This window comes from Bombus fervidus, chromosome 4 (assembly GCF_041682495.2).
Source record: "Bombus fervidus isolate BK054 chromosome 4, iyBomFerv1, whole genome shotgun sequence".
NCBI lineage: Eukaryota > Metazoa > Arthropoda > Insecta > Hymenoptera > Apidae > Bombus > Bombus fervidus.
The window spans coordinates 10,552,254-10,578,778 of record NC_091520.1 but is presented as its reverse complement, the minus strand read 5'-3'; the positions used below and the strand labels follow the sequence as shown (position 1 = coordinate 10,578,778).

The following is a 26,525-nucleotide window of genomic DNA, read 5'->3' as shown; positions in this document are numbered from 1 at the left end:
GGCAGCGTGGAGTTTCGAGAAAGAGATCGAGAGAGACTGCTTGGTTCTTGCGCGCGCGAGCGTATGGCATGGCCGTATTTCAATCGCTGGAGAAAGCGAGATGCCGGACCAGAAGAAAGAGAAAAAGAGGAGAAGAGAACCGAAAGTCGAATACCGGTGAAGGCGACTGTAAGACAAGATATCCTACTCGCGATGGTGATAGTCGAAATGCACGTAGAAGTAAGGCATGAGGAATCAACGATGCGATATACGCTGAAAAGAGGAATGAGAAAGAGAAACCAAAAAAGGGGGACGGGCGATAGCGAAGAAAGAGAAGAAAGAGAGATAACAGCAGAAAAAGAGGAGAAAGACGGAACACGATGGTGGATAGACGGAGGAAAGCTGACGGAGAAGAGATGGTATGAAGAAGAGAAGAGAAGAGAAGAGAAGAAAGAAGAGGGGAGCAGAGGAGAGCCTTCAATGATGTTCATCCGCGTGTAGTGAATATCCGGCTCTCTTCGTTCGTGTGGCGGGAATACACGCGCGCGGTCCTGCGAGTTTCAGGCTATAGCCGGACTGCATACAGGAGAACACGACCGCGCTACGGTACGGTGTATGTATACGTAGGGTGTACAAGGGAGCGAGGGCCGAGTGGAGAGACTGGAGAGTGTGTTGGGTGTCGGGTCGTAGACCACAGCAGAGTCAGCTCTCCGAGCGCCCAACCGGTCGGGCAACTTTTTAACGAGCTGCGGTTCTCTTCTCCGCGAAGAGAAGGAAAGCCGAGACCCTGGCCTGAACCGAGTTGAGCCATCCTCGCTTCGAAATGCATGCATGCATGCATGTGCGCCATGTGATACCGAACGTGAACGAGCGAGAGACAAGGAAAGAAGTTCGGGGACCAGCGACCAGAGGAGAGTAACGCGAACGTAAGAGGAGAAGAAACAGAAAGAAAGGAGGAGCAGCTCGAGGAAGGAGCCACAGTACCGTGGACGAGAAGACGCGATAGAAAAGGAGAAGAGAAAACAGGAGAAAGACGAGAAACAGAGAAAGAAGTAGGTGGAGAGACTCGTTCTTTGGCTCTGCCATGGGCATGCGGTTATAGGGTTAAACGGACCAAACTCCGTTTCGAAGCAGCCCTTCTCTCCAACGGAGTCTCGTGGAATCGAACGCGCGCGATTACCTCGCCTATTTACGGCACTGCACCTCTCTCGCTCTCTCACTCTTTCTCCCTCTTCCCTTTACCCCTTCACACTCCTTCTTTCCTTCTGATCGAACTGTCGGCGTAACATAGGGCTTAACGCCGTCAGAGAATACCTGCACGAGGCATCCAGTCGTTTCAACTACTCGATGCCATGAGCCTGTGTCCAGCCTTGCTGCGTGCGCTAACGTGCCCGTCGTTCTTCCTACCCACCAAGGATCTTGCTACACCGTTCCTTCCTATCATGGTTACGATATCGATTCTTACGCGATTTCATAGCATACCCGTACACATGAACCAGGATTGAGGGAATCTAGCTCGTAGGTGGAGCATCTGCTTTGAATTTCGAACCCGGAACACGTTAGAAATAGCGTCCCTACCGCTACGTGCACTTATTTCCATCGACTTTACAGATAGTATCGCCATGTACATACCTAGTATTACATATACCTACACGATGCATTTTAATGCGACATTGGATATTTCTAGAAGGTTGAAAGGAAACGAGGAAAATCCTAAAACATCGAGATTTCAAATCTCTGCTGGACGCGTGTTCCTCGTTAATCTTCGGGAGATTCGCAACCTCTCACGATTACTCCGTGAAGTATTAGCAGCAATATGTGTACAAGCCGCAGTTTCCCATGAAGTATATCACCAACGTCGAAGGTAAACGGTGTCGCTGTATCACTGTTATTATGCTTGCTCCGGAAGCCGAGGCTGCACTCCGAGAAACTGTATCCGCATTTTTACGCTCGTCCCTCCTAACGTTTCTATTTCAACCGCCGCGCCAGAAGAATCAGGTCGTCACGCGTCCTGCACGATTTCGATTCGCAATCTCTTTTCCAGTCCTGGGATTTTCTTTGCGATACAGGTGTAAATAGTCTTTTAACAAAATTTCAAGAACGACCGAAGCGAATTTTCAATTCATCGAATTATTCGAATAACGAGAAACTTAGTCTTTTAATATTATACAAAAATTATTGGATTTTCGCGGTATCGAATATTCTCAAAAATCATCCGTTACAAAACTCAAAGAGAAAAGCTCGTAGCTTATTCAAAGACGAAATCTTGTCCGCGGCATTTTATAAAAATTTCCACGCTACAAGCATTTTCAAAAATGTTTCATTGAAATTACTCCGAGTAATAATTTTTGTTAGCACCGTGCTAAACCAAACGCAAAAACGATCGCACCGTAAAACGCATCGCTATCTCTAAAGCGAAACAAGAAAAATCGTGCACAATCGTGCGTCGATTCTCGTGGAGCGGTCGCAAAATCACGAATCGAAGTGGTCGATGCTGTGCTAGCCAAGGGCCATTGTGCTGGCAGCTACTCCGAGACTTTATTGAATCAGCGTAAATCGGGCCTACTCGACTCGACCGCGCGCGAACGTTCGGTCCACGTAATGTCGGCATTACTCTTTCGCGGGATTCCGTACGGTTCGGAATTTAAAGACAACCGCCACGGTCAGATCGGCCGCGTGGAAGTCGAGAAAAGAGCCCCTCGTTTTGTTGCTGCGAGGCCACCTCGGAGCTATATCCCCGGGCAAGAAAGACCGGCCAGCAGCAGCAGCAGCAACAGCAGCAGCAGTGGTGAATCTGACCATGGCATCTTCCTGCTGTTGCTGGAAACGCACGCGAGTCGCAAAATGCTATGGCCTCTCACGGGGCCCTTCATTAACAAAGCCTTGCCTTATAGGATATTCCATCTATTTACGACAGTCACGAACGAACCAGTCAGATCGTTAGTCTCGAACGATTCCTTTTTGTATCCCTGCCCGGTTGCTCTGACACTCTACTCTGCCCGCTTCAGCAAATTTTACTTTTATGTTAATTCCTCTTTCTCGCTCGATCGGTGGTATAATAATAGGAACAGTTTCGCTGGAAGAAATTTACCGGATAAAAAATTTATGGCGGAATCGACGAGGTGAATTTTTGGGTGGTAAACACGAAACCCTGTAGTAAAGCGCGTGGATCGCCCCTTAAGTACCCATGGGTCGGTGATTCATTTATCGGATGGAAATTATCCCTGAGGCAATTTTTCGTGGTTTCATCTTTGCGAAACCGGGGCTGGGCCCCCGGTATCGGAATAATTATAATTATCTGGCTGTTTGCAAGGGGATTCTTTCCGCGGCCCGCTTATAATAGCCACGGTTAATTTATCGAAATGCTGGCTCGCGTTCGATCATCGTTCGTGACAAGGCTGATCGAGTGTACCGCCGGACTGTCGAGGTCGGATAGTTCTCGCGTCGTTCCGGCGTCGCAGCCTGTAATTACCAGAGCTGCCTCCAGTCTCTTTTGACGTCGTTAACGCCTCGGAATTTCCGGTTCTTCCGTTCCTACGACCAACATTGTCAAACAGCCGAAACGATCGGCGAAACGATCGACGAAACGATCGAACGAACGAGCACATCGAAGACGAGAACGCTTGCCACCACGCCTACCTTGTTGCTTCTTTTCGCTTTCGTAGAAATGTATCCGCTCAATTACATTGCCGCGAGACGCGCGATCGTAGCACACGGGATTTTTCCATACAGGATCATCGACCTACTCCTTCTCCCTTCATGTGGCAGTATTATCGTATACAGCGCGATAATCCGTGTTATCTGACTTCGGTGCCGACATGCAAACCCTTCCAGAGTTGCCTGGCGTTCTTCCTTTCTTTCTATTTCGCTCGAGAAATTATCAATGATAAGGTCGCGATGGTGCACGAAGCGGGACTGAGCCACCGAGAAAGGCTACGAGTGGAAAAGGTACACACAGCCGCGGGCAAAAGACGAGAAAAAAAGGAAGGGAAACCGAGAGAAGCCGAGGTGGTGCGGTGTAGCGGCTGCTGGTGGTTCGCTGTAAGCGTAGCTGGTGGCTGAACGCTGTTGGATCTCGAGCGAGAGAGCAGCTCGTAGAGAACCGATCGGATCTTTGGGTCGGTCGGGCTCTCTCGCCAGTCTCTACCTTCTTTTATTACGTATTTCAATCGAGTGTAGGTCAATTGACGATAATCACGAGCGGAGTTATACCCAAGGCCGACCGATTGGAGGGTGAAAATGTAACGAGCCTGAGGAGACGAGTTGTACGGGGCGCCGGGAGGCGCGGAGGGGCCGGACGACGGGAAAAAGGATGAAGGGCGAAAGAGAAGATGACGGAGGGCAGAGGGTTGTAATGAGAGGGTAGCGGAGCGTCGATAAATCCAGCGGGTCCCAGCATTTGTAAATTACAACCTGCCAATACTGATCCTCGGTAAATAAATGAGCCTGCCCCCACGCATGCATAGCACTGGCCCATGATCCGGTCTCTGAGCAATACCGTAGATATCGCGGTGGCGGCTGATCGCGTTAAACCAACAGGAAGGCGGTGTTCCAGCCGATCTTCTCCCGATCCACAGTTTGACCGGACGCGAAATGCCTTTCGTGGAAACGACGTTTCACGAGTTCGCGTTAAATTCTTCTTTCGATTGCATGGTTCGCAAATAACGTTCGTCCTCTCTTCGATTCGTTCGACCATCTTTGGTTCTCTGACTCTAACAGAGAACAAACAAAGAATTAAATTTAAGAATTACCATCTCTAAACCTTGGTAATGTATTTAACGTATAATAAAGGTATTTTACGAACACGATCGCTACAATCGATCTGAATCTAGAGAGTAAGTTTGAAAAGGAGAGAATCGGTGAATAGTAATCATTCGTACATCCTACATACCTGTTGGAAAAATATTTTATACTTTGTTTTTGAGAAATGTAATTTTGATCTTATCTTATATAAAGTATGCTCGAGACACCCATTTCATAATCAGATAGACAAAGACAAAATTCGTGATTTATTGATAGAGATAAGAAGTTTATCGTTTGAATATGAAATGATGAAACTCTAGAAAGCATTGAACGTTACAAAAGCAAGCATCCATTTACATTTAAACAACCGAAAAAAGGCATTGAGACTGGAAGCCTCTAAATAGCGGAACACTAAGCGACATGATCTTATTAAACAACTTAATAATTCGACAACCTTGTACACAACTGGAACGAGGGACCGTAAGAATGGGGTGAAAGCACGATAGAGGGTGAATGTTCGATAACACGATCGTCATATCCCACTGACAAGTGAAGGAAACGCGAACACATTTCTCTACCCTTGTTACGATCGTTCGAACACTTTAATTCCATTAAATACGCGCTCCGTAAGGACGGCCCCATTCTTCAAGGCGATCTGTAACGGAGTGGTTGGATCCAGGGGCGGACTCCGACTCGCCGAAACGGTTAGCGGGTATTTAACTGAATATCGAACTCATTTGTATCACTTAACCGAGCCGGCTGTATGAAGAATTTATTGCCGCGAATTAATCTAGCAGCACAATAGCGCGTAACGATATCTCGCCGCGTATCTGATCGGCCGAGGCCGTGAGCGGCGTGGCGAAATAAAACTATAAATTTATTAATCATGCTGTCCGCCGCCGTCTGTTCCCCTGTTTCTCCTCGCCGGGGATAATTACGCGAGCGGTTCTGCCTTCTACGCGTTCGTTCGCTCGCTTTCGCATGCGCCGTTTCCTTCTCCCCGAAAAAAAAGGAAAAAATACACACGTCGGGAGATATTCCAGTTTTCTGCTACGTTCTGCTTGTATCGAAGTAATTAAGGGATCTTGTATGTCGGCTGGTGAACCGTGCCGCGAATGGAGGAATATTATGTATTTAATATGGAAGATTCTTACGGAGTTCATTCGTTGTTAAGAATAGTGTTTAACATCAGGTTAACATGTTCACAGTATAAGATGTAGATTTGAGTCGACACGAACGTACTTGCAAAGTTGTGTACATGGTATCCGCTTGAATGTGCGACATGAACTAAAGATTACGATATTCTGGACAAAATTTCGCAAAGATCCATTCCAAACACTTGAATAGAGTCTTACGAAACAGAGGAATTTATTAGACGCTATAGAGAAATTTTACAAAAATTTATTCATCTCTGAACTATACAAAAGTCTCCAAACTATACAAAAGTCGTAAACGATTTTTAGAAAACTGTAATTTGTAAGATATTCTAATTAATAAATAAATTTTTGTCAACGCGAATAACGAAGAGGAGAACAGAGTACAGAGATAAAACTCGTAAAATCACGAAAGAGTGGAACGAAATTCGCGGTCACGCACGCGTCTTGTCTACGTTCGAAGCTCGCAATACGTATCGCGGAGTGTGGACGAGCCTTTAACGAACGGGCTGAAAAAAATTGGCCAGTTTTCGTTTACCGAGTCTTAGCCGGTTCGCGAGGTCGTTAATTTTCGGGTGGCCGCCGGTGGGATACGTCTCTCGCCCACCGACGAGTCTTTGAACCCGAGATTACCTTCGGCTGCCTTGGCCTGCTCCCCGATGCTTTTTCGAAGGTTCGCTAGATCCGCGAGAACGTGAGAATGCATCCGCATCCAAGAGAAACCCTCTTTAGAATTTTCGATCGTTTGCATCCAGCTACTTTCCTCCCTTCGATACATTTCACGTAACTTCTTTTAACTCTTTCTTCCTTCGTGGAATAAATTAAATAAATTCAATGTTGAAATTTTATGAAAATGAAAATTTCCAAGCGAGCTTGATGAAGAACGGGATACCTGCGTTACGTTAATGGTAACTTGTTGCAACCTTCTTCCTTCGTAGAATAAATTTAGGAAATTTGCAAGAAAATTGGAATTTCCAAGTGAACACTCGATTAAGAATAGTAAACGCTCGTAATTAACTATGGAAAATGAATAGACGGTAAGAGCACGCAAAAAACTAGATTGAAGCGTGGAACATTAGGCTCGAAAGTACCGTGAACAATTAGACGGTTGAAACAAGCTGCTTCACGCTTAAAGGCTAAGATTGCTTGATAAAACAGATAATGCTAGACCCAGCGTGTTTAACGAGCGCCACGTCAAAAGTGCACAATCCCCAAAGACTTCTAACTGCCAGATATCGTTTTATCGTGTTTACTTTGATCCTCGAGGAAAATTAACGGTTAAAAGAATGATTGCATGCAATCGAATAACGTTCGAGATTTTCTCACGAAGGCAAACTAACAGCGTATTCGTGGATCTCCATCTCCTCCTTCAAACAGTTTTGTAGTCTGATCCAACTTCTTCTTTTAACCGAAGAGGAAAAACGGGAATGCATCGTTCGCCATGCGAGCTTTTCAACTGGTGGCTGAACATTATTTTCCAGCGGGACGAGCTAACAGTCGCTCGTTTCCTCGCTGGTTGAACGTGCTTATTAAAAGCAGTCAAGATGTCAAAGTTTCACGCGCTATTAAACGATCCACGGGTTGAATTATTACGGCAGGAAATTCGAATAGTAAAGAGAAAAACAAACTAGCCAGGGGAGAAGGAAGGCAGACCGGGAAAAGAACTAACCTCTTAATAGGTAGAACAATCTTCGACGAGTTATCGGAGGAACTAGACGCTATTAAGAGTAATTACGATGTTGCGGCATGAAACTTATGCAACGACCTCAGCTTTTCACGATGGCTCGTGAGTCACGCTGGAAGCATGACTGTACATAACTGAACAACAGTCGGTCCATCCTGAAATATCCACGAGGAGTCTACGGAATACAAATCCAATCGTTGATTTTTACAATAATCATCGATGGTGGACACGTTTCACGTTCGTCGAGAAGAATCCTTGAACGTCGTATAACCTTCAACAATCTACGATCACGCTTGTCCATTTCCTGTGGAATTTCGACTCGTTACAAACGACCACCCCGGCAAACTTGGCGAAGCTAAAACGCTCGTTAGCCGAACGAAGGAAAGTTTTCTGCGGCCACGGTAACCTCGCTTCGACTCGTGCAACCGATCGATTCGAGAGGAATCGGTTGCGCGAAATTCTGCTGGCAACTAAGAGTCGCTACAAGACGAAACACACGAAGCTGCAGACACTTCTCTCGGCACGTCATACGTTCGACAACGGGCCAGACCACTCGGTGAATTCTGGACTACCTTGGCGTTGGCCTGGCTGATCGCTCGTAGCCAACAACGCATCCTCGGAGGAGGCCGTGGAGTTATCGTAATCGTTAACGAGACTGCTGTCAGCGTGGTAAGATAGCCGGGGGTCTCTTACCATTAACCTTCCGCTAACAAAGGCATTGCCACGTTCTTCGCTCCCGGCGCACCAACCCGCTCCCTTCCTTATTTATATGCATAACTCAGAAAAGGTGTAATGAAAATTTCACGGTCAACTCGATTATAGACGATCGTCCAGTCTCCCCGTCCCACCTCTCTGCCGAGATGCCTCGCGCGTGTGTGACTCTATCCTTCTCCATTCTATAACCTGTATCGGCCTCGTTCTTTCTTCTACCTGTTCATCCCTTCCTTTCGATCACGCGTTCAACTTGTCTTGCTTCAAACCGTACCATCAACTTCGATTTCTCTCTCGCCGGAGAATCGTGCTTCTAATCCCGGCGAGTTAACTCTTCCACTCTGTCTTCTTTCTCCTCTGAAATCTCTACCTTCTCGTCGCCTTTCTTCTTCGTCGAATCGTCTCGCTCGCGCTCCGCTCGTCGAGCACGCCGGTTACATTGGAAAACGACTTCTCGGGATCGCGCCTCTGTCGGCGATAAATTTTCCACGGCGATTACCGATACGCGTCGATTATCCCCACAAACCGCAGCGATGATAAACTTTACAGTAACGACGAGGATGACGAGTGACCGATCGAAAGGCGGGGAAAACGATGTAGAACGTTTCGTGGTCTCGTGAGTAGTATGTTACACTCACTCGCGGCTATTACGAATACCGGGATTATATTTAAATGCTCGGAATACGGGATCGCTCGTCCGTTTCATCGGTGGGAATTTATATTTATTTGTCCGGTACCGTTACCACGCGAACAGCATACTTTCAACCCTGATCGGACCGCGGAGCATCGTTCGCGATTTGATTTCATCGACGCTGTTGCCTCCTTATCTTACTGCGCATCACTTTTTCAGGGATAACCGAATGTATATGCTCGAACGAGGAAGCATCAACCGATGCTAAACATCAGGAATCCGGTTAATCGATGATTTCGTTTCGTCGGATTTATATATGAAATATACAAATACGTATATGTCATGTTATATATGCAGAAAGAATATATGTTACATATTATAGTTGACGAGGGAAACGATGCAATCTTCGTTTATTTAGCGGAACGCGTTCCAAGTTACAAGCGTCGAAGGATGGCAAAGTGTATTAGAGTAATTATAAGAACTGAAAGATCATCGGGGCTGAAAAAATGTTCTTGCCAAAAACATTGTAGGAAATCGAATTAACGAACGGCTGATTGTCCAGTTACAGATAAATAAAAAGACATTTGTACAATTAAAAGATTATTTAAATGCCATAATGTTAATAGTGATAAAAAATAATTATCGGATAAGACTATGCCCTTAACTGCATCCTCCAATCTCGAGAATACTCATCAAGTAAATCGATTAAGATTTTTAACATTTTATTTGTCGGATCGAAACGTCAGAAAGAAACGCGCAGTTGAAGCGAAATTGAGGGTTTGTGGGTCGGTTCGGGGCGACTTCCTTTATGGACTGTTTGCCGCGTAAAACGCGTAATTCGCGCGAGGCACCTCCAAGGACGCTGAAACGAGAGACAGCGGTGCATTAAAACAGCTTAGTACCACAATAAATGAACCGATGAAGGACGTAAGCTAATTGAGTCAACGTGCTTTGTAATGGAATACACGATGCACCACTGCGTCAGCCATTTATGAAAGCTATTCGTCTCTTTCCGCCCTGTTCTCTTTATCAAACCTAATGATAAGTAGACATTCCGCGCAACTTCATCTTGCACTAGTTTTCTATCTCCTTTTTCCACTTTCCGGTATATCCTTTCCGCTTTTTTCTTTTCTTTTTTCCGTTTCGAAACTACCGGTTTGCGCTAGAAGCATTCGCAACGCGTGCACTCTCCATCACCTTCCGTTCTTTCTCACGCGGTCTAAATTAAAATTATTCCACGGAATATGCCGCGGCAGCTATCGTTACGACCCATTGTTACCCGCGGAGAAGGCAATAAAGTGACTGGTAAAAAGTCGACGCGAGAGATAGAGAGCCAAGTACCGCGAACGATAAGAATGTAGGACGAGAGTCTAGCAGGTGATCGTCGTGGGCATTGCCTCGGGATTCGTGATTTCGTGTCAGGCTTCGGAACAATAAACAACGTCGCTCTGTTCCACACAGAACCGCAGAAGAAAAGTTCTCTACGAGGGAGTGAAAGTGCAGTCGACACAACGAGCATCCCGGTTCTGCGACCACATCCGCGATACCTGCTCTCAGTTCGGGATCACGAGCAGCGTTTCGCGGGATTTTGAAACGTTCGGGTTGCGATAATTCACGGCTAGAGTCGCGGCTTAATTGCAGGATGCCAGCGAGACTCTGTCGTTTACGTGAAACACGCGAGATAATTACGTACAGTGGCTCGTAAAAGTATTTCAGCACTTGCTATGGAAAACTTTATGTATGTTATATAAAACGTCGTGAAAATTCATTAATAATGCAACGAAACACGACTATCGTGATTATACTGGGAACTTTTCAAACAAATCTGAAGATGCATATGGAAATTACAAGTTATTTGAGTCTTTCAAAAGTCAAACCGATTAACTATACACGTTATTAACGTCTTAATCTCATTATATAAGTACACGATTAATATTCAATTCCCGGGAAATAAATGGCGCTGTTAGCGACATTTCAAAATGCTGCATGTAACGTACTCATAAAAAATGCCTACAAATGTTCCAACACTTTGCTGGGCGACTGTATGCGATACGTGAGAAAGCCTGAATTTTCATTCAAGTTACGTAAATCGATCATTGACTTTCATCGAAAGGAACTAGCGAACGGCATAATTAACTTTTTCGTTTGTACGCCATCAGTCTCCGAGCAGAGACCACCATCAAAGTGGCTCCATTTGCGAAGTCATTTCGCCCGAGACGTCTAATCACACTCCTCGTGCAAACATCTTTCAAACTTGCGCAGAAAATTTACGGAGAAACGACCGTTTAAATTTACCTAGAAAATCTTGTAACCGAGCCAAGCAATCAGGCTCCACCGTATCATCGTGGAGCATGTCAACCATATTTTTTCCTGTCACTTTCCATCGGAACTAACCATAAACGTCGACCAAATACCAGTGTATCCAACATACCGCGAGACTGATCGAAGGTATGCAATGTGTCCTTCGATACCAATGGAGACACGTCGATAGAAGTGTCCTCGTCAGACGATGATTCTCCGTATACGCGAAACACGTTCGCCTGCGTGTGGTCAACGCGCATTAGGCTGATACTAACCTTCGGCCAATGATTACTTTGACAAAACGACGGCGTAGAGCTTAAGCGGTTTCTATGCGAATTGGGTAACCGATCGAGCCGGGATACGTTCATTAAAAGCGTCGTCGATAAGGTCGGTTGATCAAGCCGGACAACTTGATTCTCGAACGACGTCAACGTCCAATATAAGACGGGACGTATTTCTCGTCGAATCACCGTGAAAGTTCCGTATTTTTCAATGTCCCCTTCTGTACGGTTATCTCGGAGAGTGTTCGGTCCTGACTGTCGTAGTTGCATTCCGGATTAATAAATTACGCGGTTCGAGAAGGCCAGGTGAATTATCGGTGGGCATCAGTCTTTATCAAACTGGTGAAGGGACGATCGGAATCCGGTAGTTTCGTGTAGCATTGTGCGCCACAATCCAGACGCGTTTGATCGATTTTCTTGTCGCTGGCTAATGAGCAGCGAGACAGTCAGCCTGGTTCGTGTCTCGGAAAAAAGGAGAAATTTCGAGGCACAACATTGATTCGTGAGCGATTTTGAGGTTAATTGCACGACTCGTTTAGAAGGGCTCTTACCTTCCACGAATACATATCTATAAGTCATTCTTTCTCAGTCATCGCGTGTGCCTCGTGTTACCCGTATCGGAACTCCGATATACAGGGTGGTCTCGTGGGACACGCGTTCTCTCGCGTCGCACGTGGTCGCAAGAAACACGCAGTTTCCTTCGACGTATCGCAATTTCCTCTCTAAGGAGCGATCGCGTTTCACCCCGGGCGGTCAAAGAAAGCTTGTAAAACGTTCGGTGAAACCGCATCGCGATGAAGTCTCGTTGAAGAGATCGGTGGAGAAGCGTTTTATTTCGTCGACCGTTTAACCTCTCAGAAAAGGCACGATCGATCACGGCCGTCGATTTCCTGTGTGCCGGAGAGGATTTCGTAACTGAAACTCGGCTGCCCTTAAACACGTTGAAAATCGAACAGAGAGGAGAGGAATCGAACGAGTCTTCGCGCCTCGTTTTTTATCAGAAGGGAAAGAGACGGTCCAAAGGAGAAATCACGAGGGAGAACGAGAGAAGAAACGACAGAAGCAGGAGAGTGCTGCCTCTTCTCTTCCCTCTGAACCCATGAATTACACGCGGCCACCTTGGCCGGCTCGATAAGTGGACACCTTGTCAGGACTCGACCGGTATCCTATTTTTAAGGATGCTGTCAGGCCGGCCAGTTCGGTAACACCCTGTATACATCGGACCGAGGTTCGGTAGTTGATTAGATTTAAAAGAATGCCCCGTCACCTGCACCGTTGAAAGGAGACTAGGCCCAGGGGCGGGCTGGTGGGGCGTTCGAGCCGAAGGTAGAAGGGGAATGCAGGGGCCTCGGATAGAGGGGAACGAAAGGACGAAAGGAAGGGATGAGGGAAGGGTAGCCAGAGAGGGGAAAAGAGAGTGGGAGACGAGCATGAGGCCCCAGCGATCACTGACCGCTTTCGCCGATCCCAGCCGCCAGCTAGCCACCTTTCAGCGGCGCAGCCATCGGGGCATCCTCCTTCTTAAGGCTCATTCACATCGCTTCGCTAATCAAACCCGACAGCCGGGAGGAAAAAAGTGGCGTTGGATCGCCGGTTCCCGGAGAAATCATGGGAATCCATTCTTTTCGTGGCTCCGACTCGCGAAGGATTGCGCAATGCCCACTACCCTAAACGATTCCAAAGAATTATCGGCACCCGGACTGTAATTTTTGCGAACATCTCTTTCGTACCGTGTAACATCCGCAGTTGGGAAGGCGATTATTTGATTTTACGGTGCAATTAAGCGCACTTGAGAGGGCCAGATTCTTTTCCCTTCAGGAATTTTAGAACGATGATTTGACTATCTTTCCTTTTGCTTTTGGTATTCGCACGGCCTTCGTCTTCTACGTCGCAGGTAGAAGCAGACTGTCGTCTACGAGGAAAGGTGCGACTTTTTCCTAGAAAAACACCCGGGCTTCCGTGTAAATGAGAGGCGACACGACGGGGAGGAAAAGAGAGGCGCCAAAATATTCGTCACACTTTTGCCGGTGAGGCGTGTGATACGCGATTAATTCGCGAAACACCGGATACCCGTTGACTAAAACGCAGGCCATCGACGATATTACCGCGGCAGGAGAGACGACCGCTGCGGAAAGGTGAAATATTATACCGATTTAAGCCCGCGGCCTTGGTAAAGATCTTGTAATAAGGATCAATGAAACCGGACGATAAAATATACCGACTGCGAGATTCACTTCCACAGTACGATTTATTTTCCCCCGCTGCTATTAATGACAGTGAGCACTATCCGTTATTTCGTTGTGGCCACCCCGCAATTACGAGTCCTGTTCGACTCTCGTTTTCCCCCGTGGAATACCTGAAAGTACTTGATGTCGTACTTGACGAAGCTTTCGCAAGAGCTTCAATAAATCCTTTCCCAGAGATTCGAAATAAAACGAAGCAAAGAATATACTGTAGGCTGGAACTGGAACGAATCGCGAGCGGACAGCCAGTATTCATTTTACTAATGATACTTTTATTGGGCCAATGAAAATGATGTATCCTCTTATTTGAATTTCGATGAGTAAATCAACCGGTGGAACGACGACGTATTCGAGAGGGAAGCCTGCCAATGCTGGGCCCCTACTTTGGCCCAGGTAAAGGTAACAAATCACTTTTCAACGACGGGAGATGGAAGCTACCGAGCACTGTTTTCTGAAAGGAGGCGCACTTCTCTCTCTCTCTCTCTCTCTCTCTCTCTCTCTCTCTCTCTCTCTCGCCCTTTTCCTCTGTGGGCAACCACTTGACGTGTCCCTAACACACGATTCCTGACACAATGCGGCCGATCGTTTTACACTCAATGGGGACCCGGGAATGCGCGAATCCCAAACAGACCATAAAGCTAATAATGACGAAGCGGAAAACGCCCCGTGAAAGGAAAGTATTTCACTTGTTACTTTTACCAAAAGAGCCACACGCACCCCATTCAACGTAACACACGCTTCTCAACCCTTCCATATCTTTTTGTCTCTTTGTTTTTCTTTTCTTCGTCCTTCTTTTCTTATATACCACGTGGACGATGTTCTTTTCTCTATAGTTCCATTATTTCTCGTTACTTGGACGATCATCGAAGATTTTACGAGATCCCCTGGGACGAAGTTCCCCCACGCTTCGAGGGATACTAATAAAAATACGCGCGCGCGTCTGCAATTCACGCGTAGCTTCTTCTCGAGATTAGTATCCACAACTAACTCTCGCTTATACTGGACAGGCAGGGAATTTTCAATTGCGCGAAAATCCTGAGTGATCCGGACGAAAGAACAATGTATCCCAGCGTGTAACACACATTCGATACACAGACAGCAGCCACTCGCGTAGATTATAAATCGACAGGTAGAGAAAGAGGCGCGCGCGAAAGCTGGCGCAAAAGAGAAAAGGAGAAGAGGGAAAAGGGAGACTAGTTGCAAAATACTAGCCGTGTGGACTCGCGACAACTGGAATGCGAATGGGAACGGGATTCGCACAAAGGCATTGAGCAAACATTCTTTTTCGAGGTTTCATTCGTCGTGACAGAATCGTAGAAACGATGTGAGAACAGATGACGGTGAGGCAAGGTTTCACGGACGAATCGAACTCGGCAATACGGCCGGCACAACGATAGAGAGAAAAAGACGAAAGGAAGAGCGAGAGAAGGAGGCAGGAGCCATGGGGAACACCGGGACGAGGAGGGGAACGACGAGGATACGAAACGCGCGTGGAACGAAGTTCGAGCTAACAGAATCCCACAGAGTGGGACGAGGAAACGAAGTGGACGTGGTGGATGGAGGCTGCAGATGCTGAGGAGCCACTGTAAGGGCCCAGAGAGTGTACCTGTCTTGTTTTTATAGGCTTGCCAGAACGTCGGGCCCCGGCTACGGACGACGACGACGACGACGAGGAGAGAAGGTGTAAAGGTGGGGGAAGGAAGGACAGCTGAGAGGGGAAGGGAGGCGAAGAGAAACAGGCAAGGGTAGGCGGAGGGGCAAGGGTAGCGGTGCCACTTCGGGCCTTACAACTTGCCAACCAGTCCTCGGAGAACCGTGGGTCTTACCGGAGCCGTATACACCGTGTATCAAACATCCGTGACTTTTCGTTCGTCGCTCAACGATTTTTATCCTCTGGTTCGACGAGTATATAGTATCGATAATCTCGGGAGGTCGGTGAACCCACGCGCTTCACGTTTCGCACAGTGTGCCGACAACAACCAACGATTCAGGATAAATACGCCTCTCGTGGTACTCTAGGATGTAATCTCCAGGATTATAAGGCTTATCGTACACCGCAAGGCGAACGTAAAAATATAAATATCTAGGAGAAATCTTAGCTCGCGGAAAGTAAACGCGACAAGTCTAGCAGCGTCTCTTATTATGCGAGGTCCCAGAAGAAAGGCGAAACACCAGGAGTGACATGGGTGATGTGAGGTAGAGATCGGTGGGTCCGTGACTTAAATGGATCGCGGCCGGTTTCGCGACAGATAGAGGAGGTCGCCGTGGGGACACTCTCTGTGAGCTCTCTCGCTTTTTCTCTCGAGAGAGATTTGATGGAAGATTAAGAGAACGGGCGGAAAGATGCGGGGCAGTCCTGCGTTCTTCGCCATATTACTGGGCACGATATTCGGTGTCCTCGGCGCGTCTCTCAGCAAAGCGCTCCGGTACAAAGCGCCGGATGAGTGCAAGTGGGTCGCGACCGGTGACACCGAGGATGACGTCTCGTTGGTCTGTCGCCTGAGAACGATCAACAGCGAGCTGGAGAACACCAACTTCAGCGTGATACAACCACAACATACGGTCCGTCTGCGGCTGGAATGCAGCGACGCGTTGTTCTACCAGAGCTCGCTGAGCGCCGGCAGCTTCAGGCCGTTGGTCGAGCTGCGCGAGCTGGTAATCGAGTACTGCAAGATCGGTAACCTGTCGGACGACGCGTTCAAAGGGTTGAAGGAGTTGCGTAATTTGACCGTGAGGACGCACAACACCGACTGGTCGGCGATGGCACTGGACGTGTCGGCCGGAGCGTTCACGGACGAGTTGAGGCAATTGGAGAAATTGGATCTCGGCGAGAATAACATGTGGAGTATACCGGAGGGTGCGCTGTGTCCCCTGGTCAATCTGGAAATTTTAAACTTGACGAGAAATCGATTGCGCGAGGTGACGAGTTTTCGGTTCAACGGAGCATCCAGGTGTCTGTCGAACTTGAAGGAATTAGATTTAAGTAACAACAGCATCGAATCACTGCCGACCGCCGCGTTCTCCGGTTTAACGCGGCTGCACAGTCTCGACCTCCGATGCAACGCCATCAGTTTCATGGCGGACCGCGCGTTCGAAGGCTTCTCCTCGTTAGCCATCTTGAGGCTCGCGGACAATCGGCTCGCTAGCTTGCCACCCGAACTCTTCAGCGACGCGAGGAACATCCAGGAGATTCACTTGAGGAACAACACGTTGAACGTGTTACCGCCCGGTTTGTTCAGTGAACTGACGCAGTTGTTGGTGCTCGATCTTTCTCATAACGAGTTGACCGCAGAGTGGGTGAACGCGGCTACTTTCAGTGGTTTGGTACGTTTAGTGGTGCTCGATCTATCTAACAATCGTATCGCTCGACTAGATCCGACCGTGTTTCGCGACCTGTACAGCTTACAGATTCTCCGGTTACAGGAGAATCTCTTGGAAACTCTACCGGAGAACACGTTCTCCGCGCTCTATAATCTTCACACCCTGTTGCTCAGCTATAATTTGCTAACTGTTATCGACGCGACCACGCTCAGCGGTCTTTACGTGCTGAATCTGCTTTCCTTGGACAACAACAGGCTGCACACGATCCACCCCAGCTCCCTGAGAAACGCCTCGTCGCTGCAAGAGTTTCACCTGAACCGTAACCAGCTTAAGTCCGTTCCGGACGCGTTGAAAGCCACTCCCCTTCTGCGAACCCTCGACCTCGGCGAGAATCTCATTTCGGAGATACCGACTGGCACGTTCGACCACGTGGCCCAGCTTTACGGGCTTCGATTAACCGAAAATCATATTGGGAATCTTACCAAGGGTGTTTTCGATCGTATCAAGGAACTCAAGATATTAAATCTCGCGATGAATCGTATACAGTACATCGAACCCGGCACTTTCGACGAGAATCTCAACCTCCAAGCGATCCGTTTGGACGGTAATCAACTGACAGACATCGCCGGCCTTTTCACCAATCTGCCGAATCTCGTTTGGCTCAACGTCAGCGACAATAAACTCAGATGGTTCGACTACGCGATGATACCAACCGGATTGCAATGGCTCGACATCCACTCGAACGAGATACGAGAGCTGGGCAACTACTTCGAGATCGAGAGCCAGTTACAGCTGAGCATCTTCGACGCGAGCGAGAACAAGCTCACCGAGATCACCGGAAACGCGATACCAATGAGCGTGGAGAGGCTCTACCTCAACGACAACCAGATCTCCAAGGTGCAGAGTTATTCGTTTTTCAAGAAGCCCAACCTGACGACGGTCGAGTTAAAAGGAAACCAGATACGTAACTTGGAACCGTACGCGTTGCGTATCAGCGCCGTGCCACCGGAAAAACCACTGCCAGAATTTTACATCGGCGACAACCAGTACCTGTGCGACTGTACCATGGAGTGGTTGCAACGCGTCAACAGACAGAACCAGACTCGAGTGCAACCACGAGTCATGGATCTGGAGAGTATTTACTGCAAACTTCTGTACGATCGGGAGCACGCGTTCGTACCTTTGGTCGAGGCATCTCACTCGCAGTTTCTCTGCAAATACGATACACATTGCTTCGCCCTGTGCCACTGTTGCGACTTCGACGCCTGTGACTGCGAAATGACGTGCCCTTTGAACTGCACGTGTTACCACGATCAATCGTGGTCGGCGAACGTAGTGGACTGTTCGAATGGCGGACACGTGAGCAAGTTGCCCGAACAGATACCGATGGACGCGACGCGGCTCTATTTGGACGGGAACGACCTGCGCGGGGTGTCCAGTCATGCTTTCATCGGTCGTAAGAAGCTCAAAGTGCTATTTCTCAATTCCTCCAACATCGAGATCGTTCAAAATCGATCGTTCAACGGTCTCAGAGACTTGGAGGATCTTCACCTGCAAGACAACAAGATTCGAGAGCTGAAGGGACACGAGTTCGAGGGACTGGACGCTCTGAAACTTCTCTACTTGCATCGCAACCGAATCGTATCGATAGGCAACGACACCTTCTCTTCTCTTCGATCGTTACGCATTCTTCGATTGGAGAGCAATCGGCTGACGACTCTAGCCGTGTGGACGTTACCCGGTTCCATCGAAATCAGTTTGTCTGGAAATCCATGGTCCTGTGAGTGTGACTATCTTCAAAGTTACCGCGAGTGGATCCGCGAGCCGAACGTTCGCGTGACGGACGCGTCCGCGTTGCGCTGCGTGTACAACGTGACGGAGTTCGAGGCGTTCGGTAACGAGGTGTTTGCGGACAACGAGTTCGGGTTCTCCGTGGCGAACAACGATCGCGAGAGAAGCAACGATAGCGTGTGTACGGGAGCTAGTAGCATCGACAACGACGTGCACCGCAACTATACCAAGACTATCATCGAGAAACAAGTGCTACAGGACTATCTTCCACTTTTGGTTGCTACGTTAGTTGGCTCTCTATTGGTAGTCCTCCTTTGTATGTTGGGATTCGTGTTCCGTCAAGAACTTCGCGTATGGTTCCACTCGAGATTCGGTGTGAGGATATTCTATCGAAACCACGAAGTGGATCGGGACGATCGAGACAAACTGTTCGACGCTTTCGTCAGTTACAGTTCTAAAGACGAGGCGTTTGTTGCCGAGGAATTGGCGCCTGTCTTAGAGATGGGGAATCCTTCCTATAAATTGTGTCTACACTACCGGGACTTTCCTGTCGGAAGCTTCATAGCAGACACCATAGTTCAAGCGGTAGAATCCTCGAGAAGAACCATAATGGTCCTGTCCGAAAACTTCATCAAGTCCGAGTGGTGTCGGTTCGATTTCAAATCGGCGCACCATCAGGTGTTACGCGATCGAAGACGCCGACTGATTCTGGTGCTAGTGGGCGATGTTCATCAGCGAGACCTCGACCCAGACATTAGGCTATACCTGAAGACGAACACGTACTTGCAGTGGGGTGACAAGCTATTCTGGGAGAAACTTCGGTTCGCGTTGCCGGACGTACCGAACAATCAGAGGACCACGCAGAGAACGAGGCAGCCGCCGCCGGTCCGACGGCAGCACAACAACAGGACATCGAACGGATCGCGTACCGTCTCCGTGCACATATGAGCTCTCTGTGGTTTTGTTCTCTAGTGTTCGTGCGTTCGTGTGAATGTGTATATGCGTGGATAACCGCGTTCGTATGCGTTATTCTTCCGGTGGACTGTGGGAGTGGGCGTCGCCACGAATTCAAACGGGACGCGAGCGAAGAAAAGGGAGAAGGAAGTTGAGATATATCGGTGCGCGACTTCGCCACAGTGCGTTTACCTACGGTGCAATACGGTGGCATATAGGATGTGCGTATAGAGTGTAAATACTTCGTGAATGTCTATCTGTATAAATGTTTAAAAAAAAGAATGAGAAACGTAATTATAAACGAAGAAAAGGAACGAAGTGCGTCGATGAGGGATCAGAGAGTGTGTGCTGTTGTAAATAGAGAGAAAAGAAAATGGTGAAGAAACGGAGAATAAGAAAAAAGAGAAGGAGGAAGAGGAAGAGGGAAAGAGAGAGAGTGTGTGTGATTATAATATTTAAGGTGCTTCCCTCGTGATTACGGGGATATACGAGACTTAGCGTCCCAGTGTCTGTACATTGCAGCGAAGTCAGTGAGTTTGCTAGATAGCCTAAAGTCGTTGTAAATACGTTCCCGTCTTCTGCGTCTACCAAGACTGTTCCCCGATTGATCAAGCTCACGGTTAATTTAGGGTTAACAGTGCGTGAAAGATCTCGTCGGACGAGAGATACTCTCGCGTACCGTCAGCGTGTGTATTCTCCGGGATACACACCGCGGCACATGGAGCTATGCTCACGGCGTGCCATGTGGATTTACCTTTACTAAGAGCCTGCGCGCGTCATATCGTACGAAGGATAATCGAAATGCGAGAATCTGTGGAATACATCTCGGTCGTTGTCAAACGATACACGCTTCAACTTCGATTCGTGGGATCGAATGGATAATTCGAACGATCGCGAGAAAAAGAAATAAATCATCGACGTGTAATCATTTCGTGCCCGTAAATTGTCGATCGTGAACGGTTCGAAAACGATTTCAAGTCGATCGAGGTGAACGCGAAAATCCTCGAATAAAATCTCGCGCAAGCGATCGTAAATCGGTGATCGACGAGTTTCGAGTCGCTCTGTGTCGTTCGAGTTTCCAACCAGGGCACGTTCACCTCGCCGAGCTGACAGTGATACCACTTCCTCCTCTAATCGTGGCGTTAATCCAATGTGTATTTAATTGTACTTAGACCGGCAAACTTCATTCCCAGCTACGAGACAGCTTTGCGCGTTGCGGCGATAAACGCTGACGCGTGGACGATTTCTTTTTTGTATCTTCTATCTTTTGTAAAGTATTAATGCGTGCAAACTCTATACATATCTTATTTATTTCGTCCGGAAACGTTGAACGGGAGGCGTCGCGTGGTTTCTTGCGTACGTCGTTCGAATCGAAGAAAATCGCGTGCCACGCGAGGTCTCTGATTGAATTCGACGGTCCGCCTTTGTTTTATTTTTTTTTTTTTTTTTCTTTTATTCCTTTATAGATGTTATCCGTACTCGAACGTCTTTCGACTAGGCTCCAAGAGCGAGGTATATTAAATTCCGTAAAAGAAAGGTCGATGTTTTTCACTGAAAGCCTGCGACGGTCGGATTCAAAAAGATGCGCGTCACGCAAGAAAACTAAAGCAAAATCTGCTACAAAATAATTCAAACACAATGTACAAACGTAAAACAATCTCCTTCAGCTTTCCTCGCAAGCGACTCCTCTGTGTTTTATTCTTCTTTTCTGTCCACTTGCAAACTACTCTCGACGACGTGAAAGATAACATTAGAATAAAAACCTGTGACTGAAAACAATAAAATGCTCTATTTTTATGTTTTTAACACCTTCTTATTTTCTGTGTTATTCTTGCAGTCCCGTTTCCCTGCGATCGACGGAGTTTCGTACGACGAATTCATATTTTAAACGCACCTCTTAAATGACAATCATTGAATATTTGCTCTCGTCGCGGTCGAACAAAGCCGTAAATGTACGCAAACTTCCGGTTTTCGAGAAGAAAGAGAAAATTTCACTACGAAACAATACCTTATGCTAATCGAGTCACGTCTGTTTACACTGTCATCACGTTTCGTTACCGTTACATCAACGGAATAAGTAATGGCCGCCTCATTGTAATAGAAATCAGATAGTTTGGTAAAAGACCGTACGGACGGCGTTCCTCGTTCCGGAGTCTTTGATCGTTCTCATTACAAAGGCGAATGAGAAATGAATAGAAGTAAGAGAGACGCCGCTTCTCAATGACATAATTGATTTCTCACCGTAATACCCGAGTTCAACGATACGAACAATAATAGGCAATTGAAAGAAACGTTCTGAATATTTTCACGGCAAATTTATCTTCGTTAATATGTAAAGTTCCTCTGACCTTATACTACTTCGTATTTTAGGATCTTAGTATCCACGACCATCGCCATTCGATTCGGTCGAAGAAATAGCACTGACCGGAAAATTTAGTTCGCGTACACCACCCTGAGCATTTACATAAAGCAGGAACTTGTATGCTGTCGATCGACCCTCGTAATTAAATTAAACGAGCTCCTAGGAAGTTTTCTTTTCGAGTTAGCCACGGTTCAGTATCGATGAATTGGCAATGATGTATCAACAATGACGTAACGTAGATAAAGTTAACCCTTCGTGCAGGCAATCGGGTTAATTTCCGATGATTAATTTCCTTATGATATAAATTTCCTTAGTAATTTTTTATGCTGAATACTTTTACATTTTCCACGTTCAAAACTGCGTTGATTCGCGTCTTCAAAATACAAATTTCAGAACAAGACTTTTAGTATCGAACCTTCAAATATATTTGTATATTTGTTGGACAACTGAAATACAGTTTTAGGCAATTGTGACAGTTTCTCCGCTCGTTCTCACTGCTTTTTTTACACTAAGAAATGAAATTTCGATTGTCCCAACACCAAGAAGAAAGACACCTTTATAACATATTTATAATCGAGAACAGCGTGCATGAATAAATATTTAAAAATAAAATTATTAAAAACTGTACTTGTACTTATAAGAAGAGTAGCTAACAATTTCAGAAATATGTAAAAATAAATCTATTTAATAGAACGCGCGAGGTGCCCAGTTGCCTATCAACCGTAAACATTTTGGTTGGCTGTACAAGCGTCAAAATAAATTTTCTATATTACAGCGGACAAAAGCAACGTGTAACAAGCGTAACAGTATGTAGGTGGATTGTTTCGAAATTTTTACCCGCAGCTATCAGCTGAAAGATCAGGAGAACAATTTAATAGAACGAACATGGAAGGAATCGATAGATCGGCCGAAATGCCAGGGACTCGATGTCGGTCGGCGAGATTTCAGCCGCGCGGAATGCAATTCGCATTGATATGTAACCGTGTCGGGTAGTAGAGCTATCGCTGTCTATGATTGCGCGTAATCTGCGTGTAATCAAGGCGCGAGAATCGGCCGGCAATTCCACCGATGCGCAACAGATATGACGCAAAGCTGCCACGATGTTATGAGTAACGCGAATATGTGTCACGGCGCAGCAAACGCGATTACGCGAATTATGGAAGACGCGAAACGATCTCGCACACCCTTGCGTTGCGGTTTTACTTAATGCCCTCCGGAATTCTCATTACGCGTTAATAATTGCCACGCTCGGACCAAGAAAACAGTGTCTGGATAATCCAGCAGTGTGTACGCGAAATTGGCTGAGAAAGTTTCAGTATTTTCTTGGATATTTGTCTTGTGAGAATTTAATCACGTGGAATAAAGTACAGAACGATTTAAATGTGGTAACATGGAGATTCAATGCTTGAAACAAATTATCAGCCTTCTATAACAGGATTCTTCTTCGTGCATGGGAAAAAGATCACGATAGAATCTTGATTATCAGAACACCGATTAATGGAAAATTCATGGATACTTTCTTGTAGGAAAAAGTTCAGACGCAAGAACAGAAATTGAAGAAAATAATCTTCTCTCGTATTAAGAGGTGTGTCATGCTATGTAGAGCATGAATAATCGAGATTCTGCTATTCCACTGGTTACAATTTTTCTCTTGGTTTTATGGAAGATTTAAGAATCACTGTTACGATTAAACTGCTTGACGATAAAGCGGCAATACAAAGATGAAACGAAATAATTTCTGAAAAATGCGTAACTTTGAAGCAACATGGCGTTGTTGTACGTAGAGGGTTAAAGGAATTCAACATGATCTTTAATGCCGTGCATTCCTTTACTTTAATAGAAGTAAAAGCCTAAACAATTTTTCCAGACTCGAGAAACAGGTTTCCGATTAAATTCATTCGTCGAAACACCTCAGTCCAACTACAAAGCAAGAGAGACCTCCACGCGAAAGTAACGTCAGGGACACTTAGCATACGCGTGCGACACGAAGACACAACTACTGAAATATGAATTGCAAATGCCGCGTATAAATTTGACCTGGAGTGATCGAGTCGTGTATCTTTAGTTGGATGCTTAGAAACGTATTTACTCGGTTCAATTACTTCCCTTATCAGAGTATTAAGTATTTACGGCTGACGTTGGGTTACTCTGGATGGAAAATAGCTCTTTCTCTTTATCAGAACACCTCACACGGTTGAATCCCCACCGCTATTACCTCGCTACTGCCCGTCCGCTGATCCTGTTCGGCCACTTTTGTAATTAACAAGCCCTTAACAACATATCACGAAGCAGTGCTGCGCATCGTTTCAGCTTCCAACGTTGAAAGGATCGCTAGGCCGGGAATCACCGAGCTATAATTTCACGGGGCGTGGAAAAATCAGCGATATCGCGCAACCTGTTGCGACTACCGTGCGCGAAAAAAAGAATCACGGAGAATTATGAGAGCGAATTGAAACCACTGGGCTGGTCGGTTTAGACACATCGATCGTGCGTTGTTGGTCGATCGTGTAGCAGATCGATCGAAGTAGAGGCCGATACGAGCTGTAAAAAACCAATGCAACGAGGAACATGATTAAGAACATGCGCTAGAACTGGAGAGTGGAGCCGAAGCCAAAGGGCGCGATGGACATTTCGTTGAATATTCAAGCTGCCGGCGAGCAGAAAAAACGTGACCAGTGATTTTTAGACTCTCGGCTGTGTATACCGGTTACCGCTGCTCTTTGCAAAGCCAAATGCCGCCTTTGATCGAGGTATAAACTGAACGAGCATCAAGACTGAATCCCTTCGATATGTGGAATTTGATTGGTTAGGTACTTTCGTCGCTGCTATCCATTTCGAATATTAGGTTTGGAGAGAACAAGTTTACGAGTTGCGGAAATATCCGCGGATTACATACTGTCATTCAGTCGATCGATTCTTTCGCGGAACCGGTCTTGTTTTTAGAGAAAAGTTCCGCACGACCGATATTCAGCCTGCGGAACGCTATTTGGAATATTAAACTCTCTACGAAAGAGTCTGAGATATACGGAGGCTAAAAATCCGAGATAGGTTAAATATTTCGATCAAACGTTCCAATTCCGAATAACAATCCGTTAGCGTCCACGCGGAACAACGAATAGACGGACATACAGTTTCAAATACGCATATATCTGACAAAGGAAACCGATTAGACGATAAAAATACGAAGAGAAGAAGAACGTGAAAAAGGGAGAGACGAGAGAGGAGACGCGATAGTCGTAAAGCTCGTGCGCAGGCTGTGCGTTAGAAGTCCGCCGTCCGGAAAAAACTAACAAACACGATGCGAACGAGGGGATGCGAAAGGAGAAAACGAGCGAGCGCGTAAGGATATCCGCGGTCCGTCGTGCCGAGGAAGCGAACTCGCCGCGGAGAATAAACCATAATGGCGAAGCATAAAGCTAAAAGATCGCGGCGTAGGAAACAATGAATTAGGGACGATAAAATACGGGTAGAAGAGAGAAAGAAGAAGGGAAGGGAAGAAGGGATGAGGGAAGAAGGTAGCCGCTTATTCTTCGAACATTTCTTTCGTCGGTTCGCTCGTTCGTTTAGCAGCTCGCTAACTCGCTCGCTAGCAGCGAGTTAAGCAGCCAGGAGAATGCAGCTCGCATGCCTGCCAACTTTCTTCCCTCCCCCGTGCCAAGGCTAGAGTGGTCCGATGCTTTATGCAGTATAACGGAATTTCTGTTTGCACTATCTGCCGGCAACGGCACACGCGAGAGAAGACTAGTGCTCCACCGTCGTGGCCGAGGCCATGTTAGGAAGAGGAGGCCGATTGTGATTCGTGGCTCAGATTAAGACCAATGAGCGGAAGGCATCGTTAGTCGAAATCGTCCCCCCATAGTTGCATCGATGCATCCGAGAGATAGCCGTTGCCCCTTTTTGCCGTAGCAAATGGAGGATTCGTGCGGTCTTTTGTAAAACGGAGCAGACCGATTAGAGGGCCCGGGACACACGCTCCGTGTGTTTCGTCAAGGGGATCACGGTTTAACGCGTGCGACATGCGAGACTCGGTTTCCTTCCACTTTTCTACTTTCTTCTCTGTTCCTCTTCTCTCGTTTTCCTTTTAAAATTTTACCTCGGCTTTGTTGGAGAAGCTGGAAAAGAAGTTGGAGGGATAATTCTTCGGAGGAAAAAAGATATTAAACGATTTCGTGGGATTTTTGAAAGACAGCTACGAAGCTACAGAAAGGATGGAGGACGTTTAATCGAAAGCGGAATTCGAGCGGAGCAGTCCCTCTCGAAGAATCGTATCTTCAATTACAAGCGACATCGGCACGTGAACTTTATATTCGCGTGTACGATTGCGTGTACGCGACTGTTGCCGCGTAGTTTAGTTATCGCGATTGAGAATT

At 46.8% G+C, this 26,525-nt stretch overlaps 2 protein-coding genes across 2 annotated transcripts in view; one reads left to right on the top strand and one right to left on the bottom strand.

The window, feature by feature from the left end:
* Nucleotides 1-26,525, bottom strand: part of Su(var)3-3 (lysine-specific histone demethylase Su(var)3-3) — a 101,458-nt gene that overhangs the window by 37,114 nt on the left and 37,819 nt on the right. The window lies entirely within an intron of this gene.
* On the top strand, nucleotides 15,029-21,609 carry Tollo (Toll-like receptor Tollo). Its single transcript, XM_072002732.1, has one exon. It carries the CDS (start codon nucleotides 16,071-16,073, stop codon nucleotides 19,785-19,787), a length of 3,717 nt encoding a protein of 1,238 aa, XP_071858833.1. The 5' UTR covers nucleotides 15,029-16,070; the 3' UTR covers nucleotides 19,788-21,609.

Bases quoted from the DNA above. Each gene is read 5' to 3' on its own strand.
- Tollo (XM_072002732.1), top strand. From the start codon at position 16,071: ATGCGGGGCAGTCCTGCGTTCTTCGCCATATTACTGGGCACGATATTC.